This window comes from Perca fluviatilis, chromosome 16 (assembly GCF_010015445.1).
Source record: "Perca fluviatilis chromosome 16, GENO_Pfluv_1.0, whole genome shotgun sequence".
Taxonomy (NCBI): Eukaryota; Metazoa; Chordata; class Actinopteri; order Perciformes; family Percidae; genus Perca; species Perca fluviatilis.
In genome coordinates, this window is record NC_053127.1 from 17,799,854 (window position 1) to 17,823,431 (window position 23,578).

At 38.7% G+C, this 23,578-nt stretch overlaps 2 protein-coding genes across 4 annotated transcripts in view; both read left to right on the top strand.

Annotated features, from left to right (window-relative positions):
* LOC120575688 (protein NipSnap homolog 2-like) overlaps window positions 1-23,498 on the top strand; it is a 50,805-nt gene extending 27,307 nt beyond the window's left edge. Inside the window, exons 2-11 of one of the 3 annotated variants that reach the window (XM_039826514.1) lie at window positions 5,673-5,721; window positions 10,694-10,821; window positions 10,995-11,040; window positions 11,206-11,300; window positions 12,831-12,901; window positions 15,659-15,799; window positions 15,922-15,953; window positions 16,481-16,575; window positions 18,438-18,521; window positions 22,253-23,498. In XM_039826514.1, coding sequence (XP_039682448.1) covers window positions 5,673-5,721; window positions 10,694-10,821; window positions 10,995-11,040; window positions 11,206-11,300; window positions 12,831-12,901; window positions 15,659-15,799; window positions 15,922-15,953; window positions 16,481-16,575; window positions 18,438-18,521; window positions 22,253-22,317 — 806 coding nt within the window. In that variant the 3' untranslated portion in view covers window positions 22,318-23,498. Of the gene's footprint in view, window positions 1-5,672; window positions 5,722-8,971; window positions 9,277-10,693; window positions 10,822-10,994; window positions 11,041-11,205; window positions 11,301-12,830; window positions 12,902-15,658; window positions 15,800-15,921; window positions 15,954-16,480; window positions 16,576-18,437; window positions 18,522-22,252 lie in introns of those variants that run through there. The other 2 variants (XM_039826513.1, XM_039826515.1) reach the window with 2 other exon arrangements.
* mrps17 (mitochondrial ribosomal protein S17) lies at window positions 6,505-8,475 on the top strand. The gene is made up of 3 exons (XM_039826516.1): window positions 6,505-6,633; window positions 7,075-7,218; window positions 7,942-8,475. Exons 2-3 carry the CDS (start codon window positions 7,096-7,098, stop codon window positions 8,263-8,265), a joined length of 447 nt encoding a protein of 148 aa, XP_039682450.1. The 5' UTR covers window positions 6,505-6,633; window positions 7,075-7,095; the 3' UTR covers window positions 8,266-8,475.
* Window positions 23,499-23,578: the final 80 nt, after the last annotated feature.

Below are 23,578 nucleotides of genomic sequence, written 5' to 3' on the forward strand. Positions count from 1 at the left end.
CATCTTCTTAGGAGACTGAAAAGCTTTAGACTTAGTCAGTCAGTCTTAGTTCATAAAAAATTCTGATTGAGTGTGTTAATATTCCACTTGACGTCATAGTTTGGTCATGACTTCAGGCCTGTGACTCAGCTTGTTACAGTACTGTACCTGGCGTGGCCAGAAAAAGTCATGAGCATTCTTAGTTCCCTCAGAATTCTGGAGAATGCTATAGGGTTCCTTTGGCAACCGCCAATATTTTTTTAAAGTCTTTTATTCCCAGTGCAATCAACAGTTTAAATAGTCTAGCTTCCATTCTCACTCCACAGTATTTTGGGTTTGTTCCAATATTGGACCCCTCACGGTATTTGCGAGTAATCAAGTGCATACTTTCCGGTAACTGCCAACAGTGCTCTGTCCGTTATGCCTGCAGGCGTGTAAAGATTTATCAGAGCTCACTGGGACTTGCTTAATGAGTTCTTCTTGTGGCTCACGTAGGTACATGGTTCAGTCCAGCTCAGATCTAATAAACTTCAATTTCTTCTATGGACTGGTCTGATGCAGACCATAATGAATTGTGATTGACACTTTGTATACCATTGTTTACCACTTCGTAGTGGTATAAGGGGAAGTGTGCATCAAGTGCGAGTAAAGTTGAGTATTGCATGTTGGAGTCTTTCAGAAGTGGGACACACTTGTCTACTGGTGGTGCATGAATGCACACTTCAGTGCTTAAGACAACAAGTTTTGCGACAGACCCTTTATTTTGTGTTTTAACATCTTATGCTCTGCCTCTGTTTTGATTATTTTATTTACACTTTTCACTACATTGTCCTGTTACCATAGTTGTTTTTATCAATATGTCACAACAGGCAATTTGCAAAACACCTACTTTTGACACCTAATTTTTAGAAAAATGAGTCTTACATTCAGGCCATATAACGGAATGCAGACCATGTACTGCATTCCGTAGTTGCTTAAAGCGTGCCGAACAATATAATCACACCTGAACCACAAAGCCAAATTATACAAGCTCAACTAACATGTTGCTTTAGCTGTGCGGCTTTGTGAACTCTGTTCAGATAACATGACTAATCTGCCTCGTGCCGCGCTTGTTGTCTCAAAGACAAGTCATCAGTAACTGAGGTTAAACCAACACTTAAACTGTAACAACAATGAGGAGAACAAAAGATGAGAGAAAGTGCAGAGACAGACAGGCCTCGAGGATAACCATCTCAGTCTAATCATCACCAGCTCTGTTAAAATTTTGGCTGCAGCTCAAAAGGGGAACACTTTTATTAACCCTACTGTCAATCCACCGTGAAAACAAACACATTAGCCTGCCATTCCATGACTCACCGCCCTTTCACATCGCCAATGAATATTAGCGCTGCCAAGCTTTTTCCTCTCTCCCTTCCTCGCTTATTTCTGCCATCACCATGCTGTCTCACTTTCAACTTTCAACTGTCAGTGCTGGATGAAGCAGAGACTGACTGACCTTATCGTGTTCACAGACTGCACAAGGGGTTGGAATGAATAGAATTATCAGCCAGACTTTATCTTATCTATTAAACATGTCTTCATGCTTATTTTTTAGGATGATGAGGCCTCAGTCCAGCTGGTTGCTTATATCCCAAATGTAGCCTGTGATTTTTAACAAAATAGCACAGATTATGTTGTGCGATTTGAGTGTTGAGACTATAAAGACATGCAAAAGACCCAGCGAGAGATCAGGGAGGCTGTGGGATACAGCCAGGTGGAGGGTATGGTAACAGGCTTTTTACCCTGCCTTCAGTTAATGCCAGTTGGTACAGGTCTTAAAACTTTTGCCTTCAGTGGTCAAAGCACACATCATAAACTTAATCCCAACCATGGCCATCACCTTAACCATAACTATCTATAAAGCACTTTATTAGTAGAGTTTCTTAACCAAATCTTCCCAGTGTTTCAACAATACAATCGCTCAACTTTCCCAGCTTTAAAACAACCCTATGCACAGGTCCCAAGGGCTGATTTTAATTCAGTGATATACTAGGTCAAATTCATACACAAACACTCCAGTTAAACAGTCTAATCTACTGAGAAAAAAAAAATCCTGTCTGGAGACTAATAACTTACACAGGGGGATGTAGACCAAGATTCTAGCATGTTAATCAAGCATGAAAATATAAAACTTGCTGATTAAGAGGTCACTATGTTATCATAGAAAACATGCGTGTGTAATCACACAGTCTATGTGCTATCAGGCCTCTGTCTTATGTCAGGGCAGTCGTGGTTTCACATGATTCAGAGCTGATAACTGACTATGCCAGCACTCTAATGTATAACAACATTGGCTGCATTTGCAATAAGGTATGGGATTATTTTAGGGTAAATGTTGTAATATGGCCATTTATACTGTGCGATTTGGACTCACCCACAGGTTTGATAAGAGGTAGACCTCAAAGTGGAGCTGCTTCTGTGCTTTTTTACATCATTAGAGTGCAATAAAGCCGACTTTCTGTTCAGTGCTATGAATATACACTCACCTAAAGGATTATTAGGAACACCTGTAAGATTTCTCATTAATGCAATTATCTAATCAACCAATCACATGGCAGCAGCTTCAATGCATTTAGGGGTGTTGTCCAGGTCTAGACAATCTCCTGAACTCCACACTGAATGTCAGAATGAGAAAGAAAGGTTATCTAAGCAACTTTGAGCGTGGCATGGTTGTTGGTGCCAGACGGGCTGGTCTGAGTATTTCACAGTCTGCTCAGTTACTGGGATTTTCACACACAACCATTTCTAGGGTTTACAAAGAATGGTCTGAAAAAGGAAAAACATCCAGGATGCTGCAGTCCTGGGGGGCAAAAATGCCTTGTTGATGCTAGAGGTCAGAGGAGAATGGGCCGACTGATTCCAGCTGATAGAAGATCAACTTTGACTCAAATAACCACTCGTTACAACCGAGGTATGCAGCAAAGCATTTGTGAAGCCACAATACGCACAACCTTGAGGTGGATGGGCTACACCAGCAGAAGACCCCACCGGGTACCACTCATTTCCACTAAAAATAGGAAAATGAGGCTACAATTTGCATAAGCTCACCAAAATTGGACAGTTGAAGACTGGAAAAATGTTGCCTGGTCTGATGAGTCTCGATTTCTGTGGAGACATTCAGATGGTAGAGTCAGAATTTGGCGTAAACAGAATGAGAACATGGATCCGTCATGCCATGTTACCACTGGGCAGGCTGGTGGTAGTGGTGTAATGGTGTGGGGGATGTTTTCTTGGCACACTTTAGGCCCTTTAGTACCAATTGGGCATCGTTTAAAGGAACACGCCGACTTATTGGGAATTTAGCTTATTCACCGTAACCCCCAGAGTTAGACAAGTCGATACATACCCTTCTCATCTCCATGCGTGCTGTAACGCTGTCTGACGGCTCCAGCTTAGCTTAGCCTAGCACAGATCCTGCAGGTGAATGGTTCCAGTAATCCTACTGCTCCCAATTGTGACAAAAGTGACAAAATAACGCCAACATGTACCTATTTCCATTTTGTGATTTGTAGAGTCACAGCGTGTACAAAAAACAACGTAACATGAGACACAGCCATCTTCTATCCGTAAACACTATATTCTGAGACAGGCTTGCTGTGAGCATATCACTCCACCCAAGTACTATATTCTATATAGTATATACTATAGTTTGTTTAAGGTTAGAAGATGGCTGTGTCTCATGTTACGTTGTTTTTTGTACACGCTGTGACTCTACAAATCACAACATGTAAATAGGAACATGTTGGCGTTATTTTGTCACTTATTTGGAGCAGTAGGATTACTGGAACCATTCACCTGCCTGTTCTGTGATGGGCTAATGCCGCTGGAGCCGTCAGACAGCTTTACAGCATGCACGGAGATGAGAAGGGTATGTATCGACTTGTCTTACTCTGGGGGTTACGGTGAATGAGTTAAATTCCCAATAAGTCGGCGTGTTCCTTTAAATGCCACAGCCTACCTGAGCATTGTTTCTGACCATGTCCATCCCTTTATGACCACCATGTACCCATCCTCTGATGGCTACTTCCAGCAGGATAATGCACCATGTCACAAAGCTTGTATAATTTCAAATTGGTTTCTTGAACATGACAATGAGTTCACTGTACTAAAATGGCCCTCACAGTCACCAGATCTCAACCCAATAGAACATCTTTGGGATGTGGTGGAACGGGAGCTTCGTGCCCTGGATGTGCATCCCACAAATCTCCATCAAGTGCAACATGCTATCCTATTAATATGGGCCAACATTTCTAAAGAATGCTTCCAGCACCTTGTTGAATCAATGCCACGAAAAATTAAGGCAGTTCTGAAGGCGAAAGGGGGTCAAACACGGTATTAGTAGGGTGTTCCTAATAATCCTTTAGTTGAGTGTATGTTATATGATGGTGGCAGCCAATGTATGCAGCATATGTATTCTGTGGAACGCTGCCCAACATCAGTTTAGCCTTATGTTATTTGTGAGACTGAATGAGTATTTCAATTATGAAAACAGTTGGTAAAATGTGAATTGTCTCAGTGTTCTTGCATGAAGGCGACTAAAGTTGGCTAATGCTGTAATTCTGGAAGAGGTATACCAATGCTGCACTGCCTTAAATGGGAAACAGAGACCCAGACCTGTGCTTTACTACAATATGGCTCTGATTAAAACCAGATTGGTCTGACTGTGGTTGGTTCTGAGCCACAGCCAATTCCTACTCAGGGACAAGACTGTTAACACTGTTGTATGAATGCATCAATGCTACACTCTCCCTGCTTTCAGCCACATATATCTGCTTTAGTGGCGATCCAGAAGAGCTCCAGTCATTGCCAAATGGCTGGATAGGGTATTGGCAATTTTGTACTTCTTTTACAGAAATCTAGCATAAAGAAATCAATATAAAAAACTCCACAAGAATGAATAGAGGATTGTCAATATTCTACCATACAGATTTTGTCTCTATCATGTTATCTTCAATAATTAAGAGTTATTCTCTCATAATAATTGGATAAGAAAACTAAAGGTACTTTTTCCAAGATAATTATCTCATAATGAACTTTTTTTTTATCAAGATAACAAGAAAATGTAATAATTTAATTCAAATCAGTCTTCCTCATTCAAGGAGAAAACATTTGTCTATAGCGATGGCAATATCAATAGGTCCACCACTTTAATCCAAACTGAGATATCTCAACGAGTATTGGGTTGATTGCCATGACATTTTTTACAGATATTAATGTTCACCAGATGATGAACTCATTCATTTCATCTACAATATCAGATTCAAATTTCAATTTGTCCAATACTTTGGTTTATGAGCAAATACCTGATGGGTAAATGATTGGATCATCTGGATCTGATATTACCAGATCAAATCAGATGCTGCCCACAGCATCTGTGCATAATAACATAAAAAAACAATATATCATTATCCCAAGATAACAAAATACCTGTATGTTATCTTGAGAAAACAATTTTGTTATCTCGAGATAGTGAGAAAATGTACTCATGATCTTGAGATAACAGGTTCAGCTTCTACCAACTTATTTTACTCAATTACTTTTTTGCGCCATTATGAGTTTTGATTTTCTGTTGTTTCTCTTTTAGGATGACATGTTTTCAAAGCCCCTCATGTCTCATCTCCTGGTTACATCAGTTAAACTTTTTGTGTCATCAGGTAGTTTGAGGAGAACCATCAGCAGAATCATCACACAGGCTGCAACATGGTAAGAATACATTACACATGTCCTGTTGTGTTAATACATATTTAGATTAGTTTGTCTTCAGGCTTACCTTGTAGTTTGCCACCCAATTTCTTAACTAGGAACATTAAAGTTTCCTATTTTTCTTCTTTCAGTGGTTTAACCTCTATGTTTAGGAAGGGATGTTACTACCATCTTGTGGCCAAAGTGAACGTTTCATTAAAGAGACAACTGGAACTTCAGTTTTCTTGCTGAGACAAAAACATTTTCACAGCGACCACACAACCCAATGTATTTACATATAGGTTAACTTTCAGTATATTGTCTAGCTTCAATTACATGGGTCAAACACCCCTTGATGGTATACATTTTTCTACATGAGAATTGTTCAGCTCCGGACACTTCTTTTTTATGGAAGAATAAACTATGTGAATGCAAACCATCAACTGTATTGATCAGTCCTTAGACATCCCATAGACTAATGATTAGGCTATAGGAAAACATCCTAGTGGGCTTTGTGAGTGTGGGACTGAAATTGTTAAGCGTGTTTTGCTAGAATGTAAAAAATGATATAGGCTATAATACAGAAAGGAAATTGTCAGATATAGGAGTTCGGTCATTTTCAATTAAATCTCTATTATGCCCAAATTAATCTCAACACTTGATCACAAAAGTAGTTCTACAGTTTTTACATGAGACAGGATTATGGGAAAATTTGAAGCAAGAACATGTTCGTTAAAGTGAATTCTAGTAATACTAAAATGCCATAATTTACGAGAACAAGAATATATATCAGCTCTGCGCCATGCTCCGCGCGCGTTGTCCCTCTTTAATAGCCGTAGTTTACGTCATCAAAACAAGTCGACCTGAGCAGCATGGAAGAATCCTCTCTGAAGCATTTTTGACCTTCTAAAAATATCCCATCAAGTAGTTTCGGTGAGTTGGATGTTTACATCCTTACTTAAGTAAAACTCTGTATTAATGTCAAACAAAGTCGACGTAGTTTGTGATTCCTGCTTTTGAATGAATGCGGTTGTGAAGTTAAAGCTAACGTTAGATGAAGCAAGGCTAACTATGTAACGTTAGACCCCGTTTGTCATTCTCTTGCAATCTAAATTTGACATAACGGTAATATAACTTACGTTATTAATGTAACGTTAAAAGTCTAAGTTTTACAGTCAGCGCAAAAGTTAAAATTGTATAGGTTGTTCTGTGGTTGGCAAAAACTGGAGCTATGCTAGCTGTATGACTGTTACTTACACAGTACATAAACGTGTGATAGAGGCCAGTTATTATATAGAACATTTAGCTGATCATCATGTTTCAGATAATGGCTGGGAACAAATGTTGACTTTTTTGGGGTCTTCTGTACTACAGGGTTGAATACAGCTTTTCATAATGTCGGTCAAGCATGCATCAGTTCATGCAAAATGGATCATCGGCAGAGTAATAGGGACCAAGATGTACAAAACTGCCAAAGTGAGAGTCACAAGGCTGGTGCTGGACCCTTACCTGCTCAAGGTGAACCTTTTAACTGTTCATTCACTGCTGTTAATGCATATAGGAAGGATTCGTGGCATATATATATTCTACAGCCTACTTTACAAACAAGGGAATACCAAACAAATGATGTCAATCTGGTTATTGCTCATCATATTTCCTGTTAATTGTCACATTTAAAACACATAAATTGTCCACAGGAGGTTTGGGCAGATTTATGATAGTAGTGCCAGTATGACCAGAGGTATCGATGCAAAACAATTCTTTTTTCTGTGCCTTATTTTGAGAAATTGAGGTATGTTTTCCAACAAGATGTTATTGTAATGCAAGCAACTTTGCAACAATAAATAAGTGAGATAACCGTTAATATTGGGAAATGGTATGAATATGTTTAGCTGTAAGAGGAGATATTTATAGCTGCTTTTTGTTTCACACAACTACCACCATGGCAGCTACTGCTACCATTACTGTTAATAAGACTACTACTGTGTCTCATCTCATAGTTTGCTGACCCAAAACAACGAACACTAGAAAAACAAAAAAAAAAAATTCTCTTGCATATTTATAAATTAAATGTGTTGGTTTGGCTTGCTGTCTGACCAATCCACTTAATGTAGCCTCATTTAGTACATGATCAACTTCATTGTGTACAACCAAATGTTACTCACTTTTAGATCGATGACTGATTGCTGTACAGTGACTGTGTTTTTAAATAAGTCAAATGTTGTCTTTTCTTCCCCATAGTACTACAACAAGAGGAAAACCTACTTTGCCCATGATCCTTTGCAACAGTGCACTGTGGGAGATGTCGTCCTTCTCAAGGCTCTAACTGAGGCCAGATCCAAACATGTGAAGCATGAACTGTCTGACATAGTGTATAAAGTCGGAAGGGTTGTCGACCCACTGACGGGAAAGAGCGTTGAAGGAAATGAGTTTGTGGAGCCTCTGACTGACCTTCCACTCAGCCTTGGAGAGGACACAAAGTTATCAGAAAAACTGCAGGAACTCAACATCTCTGCCGCATCCACTGGAGCTGACTCCCCACCAGCACAAACTCCCACTTCATGATAGATACGATATTCTTTTATGCAGTAGTGTTAACCTAAATGTCTCTGCAATTGCATTTTTGTTTCGGGTGTTTATGTAAATATAAATGTATAAACCAGTCATCAATATATATCAGTAAATGTCAAATACATTTTCTTTGCTACCCGCCTAGGTAGTTTTGAATTTAAGACACATTTCCAAGGAATTTACAATAAAATGACAATAAGAAAGCATGGTTTCATTCACAAACGTATGCATGGTGCTCATATCTGTTTACTGTCAGACCAATGATCTATGTTAAAAGACATTACAATCAAATGAAATCTTTCCATTTATAGTCCACATATGCAGAAACATTTTAAGTCAATATCAGTAATTTGTACATTCATTACCTGGCGTTAGTATTATGGATATGTATAAAGTACATCTGCTCTAATTTACTGTGTAATTACAGGATACACCAATAACGTATAATTAACACCAATAGCCAATGGATTAAAATGTAGCAGTTGGGTCAGTTTTGTAAGTCATATTTAGAATGCAACAAGTTAAATTTAGATAGTGACACGTTTTTTATAACGCAAAAAGTTATTTTTGGAGTCGAAGGAAAATGGAAGTCAACAACAGAGATATGTTTTAGTCAGGTTTAATCGTTTAAAGCCTAAAACCTTAGATAAATTAATCAAAACAAGAGTTGCCAAGTTGGTACGTTAATCAAGTGACGGGAATCACAATTATGGCTACGGCTACGCTTAATCAACTGATGTAATTTAAACTACTTCGTTTACACTATCATCTGGTTACGTTAAGTGATTCCGGTACATAAAGTCAATTTGAGGTTACGTTAATGTAACTAACGTAAGCTCCACCGGGAACAGCCCGGACTGCAACTGTAGCCGTGTCAAACAACCTCCAACTAGTAGCAGCTTTCAAGGGAAAGATGGCGACCAGAGTCCTTCAAAGAGTGGGCAAAGGCCTCAAACAGACGAAAAATGGGCTTCAGACGAACGGGCATGTCACGGTTGTCGTAAGGTTAGACTTTTGCAAATGTTGTTTGACATCGCATGTGTATAAATGCTACTTAAAATGTGTTGGGCTTCCGTAGAGTTTGACAAAGTCCGGTAGGCTAGCTAGGTAGCTAAGCTAACGCTAAAGTTAGGGCTAACGTAGGAACGTTGGCGACGTTTAGATCTCCCTGTAACGTAGCTAGCCCACTAGCTAGCTCTAAACTTGCTAATTACTACCCTGCCACATTACAAAGTTGTGAAACAACTTGTGTTTGCACTTATCGTTGAGTACTTCATAATTTTGTGCGTATAGTTACAATTGCCATATGCAAAAATAATAATACAAAAATCACAACTGTCAGTCCCAAACTTCAAGGTCATAATGCAATGAATCGCTGCACAGCACTACTTGTTTTGATTAGTGAGTAACCCCGGTTCTGGCTGCGGCAGATGTGTGTCATAAACCAAGCTGTCTAGAACTTGTTTACAACTGAAATGCTGCTTTGATAAAGAATTTAGCTCAAATCTGACCGCTTTGATTGCACTGTGTAAAGTAATAACGTTTACGTTAGTTTTGTTTGCGTCAGCTGGAGTGCTTTCTGGTAAACAACTGTATTACAAGGCGTGCTTATTGGCGCTTTTTAAGTAAGTTTATTATCAAAAAACGAAATACTACTCATGTGGGAAGGCTGCTGGAGTCCATGTAGCTAGATTTGCCTCTGGTTATGTGCAGTATGTAACCTACAGATTATATCATTCTCTGTTACTGGTCTCTGAGGTGGCGCTGAATTGGAATTAATGAGTTGGGTAGTCTAAAAATATTTTATTACTTTGCTGCAGCACTCTTAGACTTGTATAAAATACCACATTCTTAAGAGACACAAGGCAAGGCAGTCTTATTTACATTGCATATTTCATCACAAGTAAACGTGTGCTTTACATTAAACACATACCAGTAATACAAGTCTAGCCCAACAGATTCTGTTTTTTTAGGCTGATATTGATAAGACATTATAAAGGTTTAAAAATCCTCAACAATATTTTGCCAAATGTAAGATTTTATACTTAAACCTAAAGCATTAACAAACCTATTATTACTATATATGTTGATCTATCTTACAAACCACAGCCAGTGTATATATAGTAACTAATCATAACCCTGAGAAAGTAAGTAATGTTTTAGGTTTGCTTCTTAGATCTTAGGTCAGTTTGTTCCAGAGAACAGCACTAACTGAAAGCACTCTCACCAGTGCAGGTACAGTTCGAAAACCATCACCATTAAAAAGCATAAAGTGCTTTAGAAACTTGCAGAATTACTGTAGAGTGCAGGCAACACAATGATATGCTGCACAAGATGGTTTTCGGTTGTTGTCACTTATTTCTTCATTGTGTAGCAGAAGAGGTGATGGTTGTATCAAACGTTTGTGTTTGTTTCACCTCAGGAGCCTCTCAGCTCACCGTGAAGACAGCTGGTTCAAGTCCCTGTTTGTTAGAAAGGTTGACCCCCGAAAGGACGCTCACTCTCATCTGCTCGCCAAGAAGGAAGACAACAATCTGTACAAAATACAGTGTATGTATTGTTTGTGACTAGCTGTGAATGTTCTGGTGGTCCATTGAAAAAGATTGTCCTGATTACATTTTCTTTGCTTTAAAATGGATTAAAAAATATTTTTCTCCTAGATTAATCTTATGAAATCTATTAGTTGGTGTTTTATCCACTCATGTTTTGTTGTTTCCTTGCAGTTCACAATGTCAAGCCTGAGTGCCTTGATGCTTACAATGAACTTTGGTAAAAAGTCCCTGTCCCTTAATTGACTTCATTCAGATGCCTTGTCAAGGCGCTGGTAAACAGCGGAGATTTTAAATACGTGTGTGTGTGTGTGTGTGTGTGTGTGTGTGTGTGTGTGTGTGTGTGTGTGTGTGTGTGTGTGTGTGTGTGTGTGTATCTCCTTAGTGCGGCCGTTTTGCCTTCCATTCACGCTGACCCTGAATATTCTTGCGAGCTTGTGGGCACCTGGAACACATGGTACGGAGAACAGGATCAGGCAGGTAAGAGCACACATCAAGCTCCATGTGTAAAGGTTACCATACACGTGTGCAAGTGATAAACATGCTTGTGAATGGCATTTGACTGATTGATATCCTGTTCAATCAGGTAGTCTAAATAAAACGTAAGGTTCCTTTTTCAAGAGAGAAAATGTGAATTTAAAAAAACAAGACAAGACAAGATAGTAGTGCTCAAATGAGCAGTTGATTAATTAATCAACAGATAATAAATTGACAACAATAATCTATCACACATTTTTAAGCAAAACAGCTTTACATTTCCAGCTTCTTAAATGTGGGGATTTGTTGTTGCTTTCTATTCTGTATTATTGCAAATTAAATATTTCTGGGCAAGTGAAGGTTGGACAAATCAAGCAGTTTAGAGATGAGCCCTTGGGCTCAGGGAAACCGATAAACATTTCCAATATTACATTAATTTTATATTAAAAGAAGTTTTAAAGTTGTCCTGCATTGAAACACTTATGGGAATCAGTCAGAAATAAGTTTCCTTGAAAATGTATCTCATTATCTCGTAGACCTGCAAAGGATACCTCTTCTTTCAGTTTGCTGCTGTTTGCTGCTGCTGATGTGGCATAAAGTGAGAACTGTGCTTACTTATTCTCCATGTTTCACTCAAAAGAAGACAGACATTTCCTAAGAACACTGGAGTCTCTCTTCCCCAGTGACACAAACCAGAGCTTTGACAGCTTTTGAATTTTAGTAAATTTATAGCCATGAATGTATTGTACTTTTCCTGGCTGCTGTCCATTTTGTCCTTGTGGTGATGTTTGTCAGTTGTAATCTACCTCTAATGTTACAGCACAGTAATATTAAAGTAATAGCAACCTCAGTAAAGATAATGTCAAAGGCTGCATAAATGAAACATGTTGACAACAGGTGCTCTGGAAAATGATATCCAGTACAATGCTCTGAGAGATTTGGTTTCATACTGTAGGAAACCCGCCTGGTGTCCTTACTCTCTGAGAGATAACCATCTCTTTTTTTCCATGTTTAGTCCTGTAAAATTAGCAGTTCTTATAATTAACTTATTTATTCATTTGTTGATTTTTCATTTTGATCACTGGATTCAGTATATTATTACCCTGCAGTGTGGTGGGGTTTTTGGTACTGATCAGGTTTAGCTGATACTATCTCATGTGCAGTAGCAGAGTTAATGCTTTTCTACATGATGGAAACTGCTACTACTAAATTACTAAATGTGAATATTTTATAGCAGCCCCTCTTCCTCTTGTTTTAAACGCAACATTTTTCAGTCAGAATCTCACATTTTACCAGATCATTTAATAGGTAATTGTAGTAGTAAGAGGATTTCCTGTTGGGTTTTCTCATGGAAATTTACAAGGGATTCGTGGATGATACACTCATTCTCATAATGCCAGCTTCAATCACAGGTGGTCTAGAGAGATAAACTACATTTGTTAATGTAAAAGAATATTTTGCCCAAAGAACAGACACATCAAGGTATATCCGAGAGCTGCATTATTTTTGGCTCCTCTGCTCCTTCTATTCTAGTTCACCTGTGGAGATATCGGGGAGGATACCCAGCTCTCACCGAAGTCATGAACAAACTCAGGCAGAATAAGGTAACGGGTGCTCCGATTAGTTAAGTTTACTGGCAGTTGGTGACCTGTAGACCACCGTTTCTGGCAGTGCACCCCTCAAATTAGATCCACAGACCATTTTTCGACCCTTATGTTTCACCATCTTTATGGTCTATTTCACCAGATTGTAAATTTGGTGCAATTATTTTTAAAGCTTATTTACAGAAATGCAGTTGTATACAGTAAATAAGATAAGTGCTGTTAATGGACCCAGTCCTAGGAGGTATTGCACCAAAGTAGAATTTATAAATCCAGGATAACTGATAAAGTGAGGCTTGACCTAGTTTAATCTGTGCATCCTGGCTTGGTGCGTTTTTATGAAGGCAAAGCCAGGCTGAGGAGAGACTAGGTCAAGCCAGGCTGAAGTAATTCTGATAGATGGGCGTTCATGGCTTTCTTTAACAGACTGTGAGATCATGTGACTGTGAGATGTGGTTGATCAATAATTTAGTGATGATAAAATGGAGAATACGCATTGTGTATTCTTTACACAGAGTGAGCAGCAGCTTCATATGGAATTATGACAACGTGAAACACATTATTTGTAAATAAGAAACATGGCCGCTGTAATGAAACAGCGAGAGAAAGCGTGGCAGACGGTCACAGACTGACTGAATGCGTAAGTAGCCTAAATATATACATTAACTGACCACTGCTCTTAATTGAAACCGCCATACCATTCAAGGAGTTAGGCTTATTATTTGCACAAATGAGCAGTTGTACTCTTTGCCTTAAAATTGAGCAGAAGACAGCCTAATCTTACGCAGGAAATTTACCATGGAGATCAATTAAAACCACTAATCTCCAATGCTAGAATGTGATGCGTACATATCCCTTTCTCTCCTATGGGCTAAAAGATAAATTACCTATGTAACATTAACTCCACTGCTCGCTTTTCAGGCAAAGTGTACAACAGTTTCTTTGTGGAAATAATTAGCCTTACTTCTTGTATATATCATTCAGTCGGTCTGCTATTATCTGCCACGCTTTTTCTCACTGTTTTTCTTCACAGAGGCAGTTTACTTCTTCATATATTATACTCATAGGCATATATATGGACATTGAAAAGAAAGAAAGAAACGGAAGAAAATGGACTCTGAAATCTAGAAACTATAAAGATAATTATGTGATAAATATAATGCACACTTTAAACTTGACTGTAACACAGTGTATTCATCGGTTATTTCCCCCCAGCAAAATATAAGGTCAAAAACCATTGAGGTGTCCTCTCTCTCTTGTTTCATGAATGTACTGTGTGTACAGTAGCCTCAACTATATAGTTACTGGTCCAGTGAACTAAGACTATAATTAGGGAGGATTGTACAAATCATAAAATCCTATAATAATTGTATAATCCTCCCAAATTATTATCTTAGTTCACTGCAGAGAACACACATTGTGTGCTAAGAATGCCAAATAAAATGAAGAATAAAAAAAGAAATGAATCAACTAAAATAATTGAAAGTGTATTGGTCTCTGACCAGTCTGCCATTGTTAGAACCACTAACACGTGTATAGCACTTTATATATTGTCCTTCATCACTGACTTAATTTAAAACACATTTGCAACTGTATCAGCCTTTTCTAATAATCTCAACACCTGCCATAATATATTGACCAAACTTCTAACAACAATATGAACAGCCGTTTTCATACAGCAATATAACAGTAACAATGACGTCACATGAATAATTATAAAAATAATGGTCACAACTTTTAAAAGATAACAGTGCTTAACTGAACAGCAACATGTACCTGTTGTATTTTAATGCAGGTATTAATAAACATAAGGTAAAACCACTGCTGAGTGAACAGAGCAGGCTCCAGGATTAATAAATCCTGTCTGTTAACATGGTCTGGACCAGGCTAGCTGCCCAGAATAAATCTCCATGGTAACTTAGGTGCCTCTGCTTTTGAGCAACCAAGTCGAGGCTAAATTCATCCAAGATAACGGGAATATCCCGGCTTAATCCCTTATCCTGGTTTTGTGCAACAGCCCTCTGCCTTATTTGTGGAGTTTCTTTTAGTTAGTTAGTTCGTCCGAAGTTTTAACCAAACAACAACTTTTAAGACATGTTCAGAATAAAAATAAGTACAATAATCGTAAATTGCAAATTCAGGTGTCTTGCCTACATTGATGTTACTCATTAAAGTTGGCACTAAATCTTTAAACACAGGCCAATTGTCAGGTAAATAGTGAAATAATCTAAGGCTAAGATGATTTTTTGGGGCTTTTTATGGCCTTTAATCAACAGGATAGCTTGAAGACAGGAAAGGGGAGAGAGAGGAGGGACAACATGCAGCAAAGGGCAGCGGGTCGGATTCGAACCCGGGCCACTGCCAAGGACTCAGCCTACATGGGGCGCACACTCTACTGGGTGAGCTAGAGGTCGCCCCAATCTAAGGCCTTTTAAAACAGCCTGAACAATTGTACATTCCCACATACATTTTAGGCAATTAACACATAGTAACTCAAATTACTCAAGATTGTATGGAAGAGTTTATTCACCTGTATTCCAGCAAAACTGACCAAATTAGATAATACAAGGCGGGAATGTTGTGTTGGTAGTGGATGCTATCCTCTCAAAACAGTTGACAGAGATTTTGTCTTGTGCAACCACCAAGTGTTCTGTATCTCTGTTCAACGTTGCCACAGCTATTATTATACTTCGACATGAGAAGACGTGATTAACTGAGTAATGTGTTGCTGTTGTTTGTTTGTTGTTGTTGTTGTTGTAGGAGTTTACAGACTACAGGAAAGAGAGGGGGAAGATGTTGCTGTCTCGTAGGAACCAGCTGCTGCTGGAGTTCAGTTTCTGGAATGAACCTGTCCCTCGTCCAGGACCCAACATCTATGAGCTCCGATCATACCAACTCAGGGTAACTCCATAGAAAATTTACCAGCTTCCTTCCATTATGCATAAATATGTTTTCCACTTTTGATGTGATGACAACTGTCAGACATCTTATTTTCCATTCCACTCTTCCCATTCTCATTTCAGCCAGGAACGATGATCGAGTGGGGAAATTACTGGTGAGGCATAACTTTTAGTCTGAGAAGCTCTTAAACTTTCTCTCAATGTTGCTGTAATTGTAGAGCTACCAATATTATGTACCATTTAACATTTCCTCACTACTATTTCATTGGTTTCACAGATTGTAGCAGATGAATATGAGTCACAGGTATCTTTTGGCTACACGAGCCGAGAATGAATCCTAAGCGTGACGAAAGTTATATTGGACATAATTTGTAAATCTCAAGCATAATTTACCAATTTCCCCCCCTGTATTTAATATATGTATGTGATTTAAATTGATTAGGATGACTGGGAAATTTGCCTGTTACTGTAATAAAATCAAACCTGCTTTAAAACGTTTCTGACATTGTAACATCAACATTTGATGTTTTGATTTCAATATAATTATGGGGATATTTGTAAATGTCAGTTTCATTTGAACTTTAAAACCTACAAATTTGGGGTGATGGTTTAATCGATACAACCCTTCAACTACAAGCTGTTAGTCTTTTTTTATGTAACATAACTCTTTGTTGCTCTGCAGGGCTCGTGCGATTGCGTTTCGCCAGGAGAACCAAGAGGCAGTGGGAGGCTTTTTTTCACAGATTGGAAGTCTGTACACGGTTCACCATTTATGGGGTAAGCAATGTTTCCAAGTTTACATATTAGGGATTATACATTCCTAGATGCTTCACTGTATTGCAAACAGTGTTGTATAAAGTACTAGAAAGCAATACTTGAGTAAAAGTACAAGTATCGTACTAGAAAAAGACTTTGGTAGAAGTGAAAGTTACCTTAAGTAATATTACTTAAGTAAAAGTCTTAAAGTATCTGATATATACTGTACTTAAGTATCAAAAGTAATTTTCTGATATTTAATGTACTTAAGTATTTGAAGTAAACGTTTTTTTTTTTTTTTAAAGCAAGCGGTTAGAACTTTTATTGTGGCTTTCTTATAGTAAAGCATAAAGCATATTCAGGGTTCCCATATCTTCTTAATCTCACTCATCAAATCAAAATCACATTCTTTTCTAGGACTTTTCAGGCACAATTATCTTAATTTCAAAGAACAAACAGCAGATTTTTAGAGCTGACATCAATCATCATCTTGTTTGATATTTTCACTTTCTTACTAAATTAATGCTATATTTTTTACATTAGCAAGCAAACCCCTAAAAACATGGAAAATCCATAATGATAACTAGATAGGCTACTTAACTAGAAAATGATCTCAGATTAGTCCTGTATGCCTAATTTGAAATAAGACAATGTTGTTGCTAAATAATATGTCAAGAATGAAGAACGCGTCATTCACGTGTATATTAAGTAGCCACATGTATTTGTTTTGGTCTTATAATACATCCATACCGCTCCAGCGGAGAGGATGGCTCGTTTAGACAGCAGCTACGTTTACAAGAGTTTGTCCAAAGTTCGAGATTGGTTGCAAATTAAGACAAACAGTTAGACTACAAACTGACATCTTTCATTTTAGCTCGTTTGTAAAGTCGCTATTTGCAGAGTAGAGCTGTGTTTGCACAGCGCGGTGGACGAGAGTGGACAGCGCAGACTGAGATATCGGTTTCTACGTGTTTCTGCCTGTAGAACAGGTAGGTGCGTTATTGATAAGTATTGACTCTTTAATCATGGAGGTTTTATTGTAGGCTACCTACTTCCAGTAACGAGTGTAGCGTTAGTTCATCTGCGCCATCGGCGGTAAATAATCCTCGGTAACGTTTCCAGTCAGTACATGTGCTGCGTGAAGTAACGCACACACCAGTGACTGTGGCTGCAACCAGCCCGACATACGTTTTTACTGGCCCCTGGCCATCGGGCCATTGCTTATGTCGAGCCTGTGTCGCGTACGAGTACGGGAGGTCCTCCAGTAGGTGCTCGTGCTTCCATGGCGGTTTCAGTTGTGCGTCCTCCTCCTCCTTTAGCAACAAACAAGCGCTGAAATAGAACGCGGCGTGCGGAGCGTGGCGTAATGCAATCTAGGAGCAGTGATTCGCAAACCTCCCTTATTGCAGTCGCACACATTTCTTCTAATTTTATTTTTTAGTAACAAGTAACGAAGATGCTTAGTGGAAATATAACTGAGTAAAAGTATACATTTTATCTAGGAAATGTAGTGGAGTAAAAGTGAAAGTTGACATAAATTTAAATAGCGAAGTAAAGTACAGATACGTGAAATTTCTACTTAAGTACAGTAACGAAGTATTTGTACTCCGTTACATTACAACACTGATTGCAAATAACTGCACAAATGTGTTCATATTATATTACCTGGGCACATCTTTGATTTTTAGTTTGATTTGTCCCATCAACATTTTCTCCACCAAGTATCTGTGTTGCTATTCAGGAAATACTGTAAATTACATGTTTTACATCATGAAATTGATCAATATTACTTAGTGCAAGAGTTTCAGAATTCAGCACTTTTCTAAACTCCAATCAATAATATTAATAAACCAAGCCATATCTTTTCTTCTTCTCTCTTTCAGCTTACAAAGATCTTCAGTCCAGAGAAAACACCAGAAATGCAGCCTGGCAGCGTGAAGGCTGGGATGAGGTTGTTTATTACACAGGTAAGTTTGCTGTCTTATCTCTCCTCCCTTTAGAGGAATCATATCATGATGATGATACAATCATAACATGTTTTTTTTTTTTTTATTCTGTTGAAAAAATGAATGATATCGAGCAAATTAAGGGCTAGATTTATCAAGCCGTTTGCGCCTATTTCCAGGCGCTAATTGGTCGCAAAGACGGACGTAACCGATGTGGGCTATTTACAAACAGGGCGCACTTAGGTAAAATCGCAGATTGTCTGCTACATGAGCGAGAAGAGACAAGTTGCGCTTTCAATATGCGTTCGTGGGAGGGTCGTGGGGAAAGTGGGAGTTCCACCCAAAAAGGTGGGAGGATAAGCGCAAAGTGCACCTAATTATATATTCCGTGGTATTTACAAAGACTGTCAGTAAGAGCGCGCCTCTATTCTGGGGGGGAAATTCTCCGCCTCTTTAAAGCAGCCGCAATCGAGTTTCCTCGTAGACCTTTATGCCGCTGGTGAAATGGCAACAGCAATTTGAGCAAGACGAAGACATAGGCGAGGCTGAAAATATTTTTAACACAAGAATCACACTTTGTCAGTGAACACAACATCATTTAGCGTTACAGATCAAGCAGCCATGCAATATTAGAGTTACTGGAAGAAATCAAAGATGAAATTTAATCTCCCACTCAGCGTTCACATCCCATTCCAGCAGTTGTTAAACTCCTCGCTACATTACAAATATCGGCATCAGGATCATTTCAAACAGTCATAGCATCAGCAGTGGGAATATCGCAGTCTGCACTCAGCCATATAATAGCACAAGTACCGCTCTGCTACAGCGCAATTTACGGTATAGTGGGCGGAGAAAGACGCTGATTGCCTGATGGGTGTCAGTGTTGATAAATACTACGCAAAATGTGGAAGCATAGCGTGCGCGATTACCGAACTCGCATAAACAGACGCAGCGCAAACTGCGCTAGTGTTAGTAAATTAGGCCCTCAATATATTACTGTGAGTTTGTATGTCATGGACAACTCATTGGATAAAGTTTAATTTTTTTTAAATGTCATCTTGCATGTATATTCCATGTGTGCGATATATAACATGATCCAAAATATAATTTTATTAATATTGTGTTATTCATTTCATATTCCATATTGGGCAGTGCTACTTTTTTACTTCACTTTCTACCTAGCTAAAAGAATCTGTTCATATCAGTAGTTAGACAGTTTTTGCAGAAATCTGATTTCTTGAAAACCAATGTTTACGAGAAACATGATTTATGTAATCAGGGTAGGCTATTAGATCAGCCAGGTTTCTAATTGGCTATTAACATATGTGCATGCATTAAAAGGAATACAGGGAAGATAGGGACAGGGAAAGTATTGCAGTAGGCTGAAAGAGTGGCTCAGTAAACGTAGTGATGCATCCTTTTATTCAAAATATTTCCGTAGGGCTGGTAAACAATATAATCACGATCATTTCGGTCAATATTGAAATCACGATAATTTAACACGATTACTCGTTGACTTCTGGAAGGATGTTGCAATTATTGAACTGTGGAAAAAGTTAAATAAATCAACTGTAAAAAAAATATTTTTTTGCCTATTTAAACTTTATTTTTTCATTCAGAACACAAGAGAAAATAAGAGTTTACTTGCAAAATGTAACGAGCTTAATAATTGTTTTTCTCGATTATACTGTTTTTGTGATCATTGGGAGCTGAAATCATAATCACGATTAAATTTCAATTAATTGCACAGCCTTATATTTCAGACACATTTACATTGTTAGGATAAACTGTGCACTTCAGGTCATTATTCTCTCTGACATTAATAAAATGTTTCACAATCTTGGCATTTATGTTGTCTTCAGGCTTTACTAAACTTAGGATTTTAATATGGTTCCAAGATAAAAAAATAAAAAACTTAAATATCCCAGAGACAGTAGTCCAACACAAATACATAACACAGCACAGGATCCTCATCTCCTACACTGCCACCACGAGTCATAGAAAAGAAGACTCAATGACATGGCATCCCTGGTTATAGTTTGTTTTAAAAAAAAAACAGCAGATAGACCAAAGCACAATATGTATCTATTAGTGCTACCTCTGGGGAGACAACCTCCGCCCTGATAAAAGTATCTGGCTCTAATCATGTAAAGGATGTTCAGGGTCCAAAGCAGTAGTCTGTGCCTTTTGAGTTGAGCCATACGGGTGCTGAGGGTCATTAAGGGGAGCACCAAGAGTCTTAGGGCCGGGACACATCAGGCCGATTATCGGCCGTGGGACAGTCTGGCGAGGTCAGTGACTCAAATCTGTTCGGTGTGTCCCGTGCCGTCGTCCGTCTGGGGGGCTGTCGGCGTTCATTTTGGCCAACCTGACATGTTCGGTCGGCGGCAGGGAAGTCGGGACTCACCCGGAAATGACGAGCGGAATGAGGTGACTACAGTCTCTCAAAATCTGACGAAAATCTTTTAAACTGACCTTTGTTGAGCTGAAATGAAGACAGATTCAGCAACTGCATGGCCTATTTCTCGCTTAAAATGTTCTCAGAAACACGTTTCAGTGAACTATTTTAGTACAATATGAGATCGTATTCTGAACGGCCGCCATGACAGTCTGGCTCTGAATATCCGGAGAAAACAAACCCATGTGACGCGTTCGTCCAATCAGCTGCTGGTTTTTCATTTCTTGGGCAACATTACAGATTAGCGCCGCCTGCTGTTATAGAGATGTATTACGTCTCGTCTCCTCTCGTCTTTTTGGTGTGTTCTGTGGCAGTACGGTCTGAAATGTTTTGCACGGTCTTTTGCTGTACGTTTTGTTGGTAAATGTGAAATGTTCGAGTCACACAAGTCTCCTTTTCATAACAGAAACAAGAAAATTAATTTGACCCATTCTCACTCCCACTTGGTCAGTGGCTGCACGTGGGACTACTGGGATTGTCGCGAGTAATGAAAATGTGATAGGGGGCCCCAGCTGTCAATCAATATCTTCCAGTGATGCGGGTCCCTGATTGGTCCGGGCCCGTAAGCACCGCTTACCCTGCTTACCAATAGTTACGCGTCTGAACGTCTACTTGACTTTCATCACATAAGAGTTGAATTTAAAAAAGCTGAAGTCATGCAACCTAGCGTGTGGTAGAGCGAGTGAGAGAGTGATGGGGAATAGCTTCGGAGCGAGTACCGATTCTGCAGGAGTAGACGGAGAAACAAAGTGTCTCCCCTGTGCTTTCTGACCAAGGTCGGAAATCTGTAGCAGGAAAAGTTAACCCTCTCCTTGATTTCATGTTGTTTACGGAGAACGAGAACTTGTAAATGAGTAGGGGGAAATGCAACGCTACCAAGCTGCGGCCAAGCGGACCAATCACAGTTGTTGCGGTCTGCGTCGCCGCGACATGTAGTTACATTTTTTGAGAGGTGTGCGTCAGGCTACAGCGTACGTACGTGTCATGTCCACATTAAAACTTTGCAACTTTCTTTATAAAAATAACTGTTGATTTGCCTTTGTACATATAGCATCTGTATTTGCATAAAATAATGCAAACCCTAACCAAATTAAAAGTGAATGGTTGTCCAGGTTACTACAGTGCATGTAAACAGATTGTCTAATTTTCTGTTACCTGATCCCTCCCAGTAACCCGTTTTTTCTTGTTTTGTTGATTTTTTTTTTTTTTTTTTTTTTTGTGTGTGTGCATACAAACAATACTGCATGACACAGAAATCTGTTTTTAAAACCTTTGTTTCTTCCCCACCCCACAGTCCCTCTTATTCAGCACGTGGAATCTAGAATAATGATTCCCATGAAGAATTCACCCTTGATGTAACCATAACCACCGGGGGAACCTCTCAACAGACACTGCAACTGTTGCACTACACATCTGTTGAGAGCGTAACCAACCATCAGAGTGCACTGCCGGGGAAATCTGCATAACATCAACATGTTGTTTCAGTTTTTGTTTTCTTTTTCTTCTTTCTTTACTCCACTTTTCTGTGTGGACCTAGAATGTCTTATTTCAGATGATGAGGTTAAAATGGCTATCATCAGAACTATATATGTTACTGTGTACTGTGTTACTGATCCATTAATGTGCTTTGTTTAGACAAAATATAATTTGACATGCCCATCCTCTTCACTGTCTATATCTTTTAAAGGGTCAGATTTTAAGAGCTGTGTCTTATTTTTTTATGATGAGTTGCGATACTTGAAGAGATCAAACATTTAGCACTTCTAGTGCTGGTCACAGGGTCTGAAAATGTCTGAAGGTCTTTCAGAAAAATGACTTGTAAGCCCTGTTGCACTAGCATTGATAACAAATCAAACAAAAGTGACTGTCTAGAGTATCTCACAACAAAAATACTGTTCCAGAGCTCATAGTTCACTATCAATATAAATTGGATAAGCTTCTTTAAACGTTACAGGTGATGGTCAGTTTTACAAAGAGGAGCATGCTATTTACAAATCAGTGTTCTAAAATAGACAATATACGTGTAGGTGATTGTCAAAGACAGAGGGCTGAGTTGTAGGGGCACATTTAGACTCAAGCTTTATATTCAAAGGTTCCCTGTTTGTGTCTCCTCTGTTAAACTGACCACATCTCCAGATTCTTTTCTAACTTTAACATCATGACACTTATGGCTCCTCCAGCTGTGGAGAGTGACGAGATGATTCAAATGATTAGAAAATGTTTTCTGATTTTTGATTTCTGCAGAACTACTGGTTTGACATATCCCTCTATCAAGCAATTAATGCCAACGGGTGATTGTGTGCTCTAAATGAGATTAATGGTTTTTTTAAATGGTCAGATTGTAGATATACATAGTGGGTTTATTGACCAAGCCAGAGATATGGTTAATCCTGTATCTGTAAATGAAGTGGGGTATTCTTAACTATGTGATTTTAATAAACAAGGACAGGAGTAATATCTCCCTGTGGTAAATGTGAATTGCAGTGCTTTAATAAGATTAGTTGTACATATGGAATTAAACTTCTGATGAAAATGTTAAATGTCTTGGACTCATTTCATGGACTTATAGTATAATAATAGTAGGATACTACAAACATTTTTATTATTTTTATTGACAAAA

Coding starts and splice junctions, on each gene's coding strand:
- mrps17 (XM_039826516.1), top strand. CDS start 7,096: ATGTCGGTCAAGCATGCATCAGTTCATGCAAAATGGATCATCGGCAGA. Junction 7,219..7,941: donor TGGACCCTTACCTGCTCAAG/GTGAACCTTTTA, acceptor TCTTCCCCATAG/TACTACAACAAGAGGAAAAC.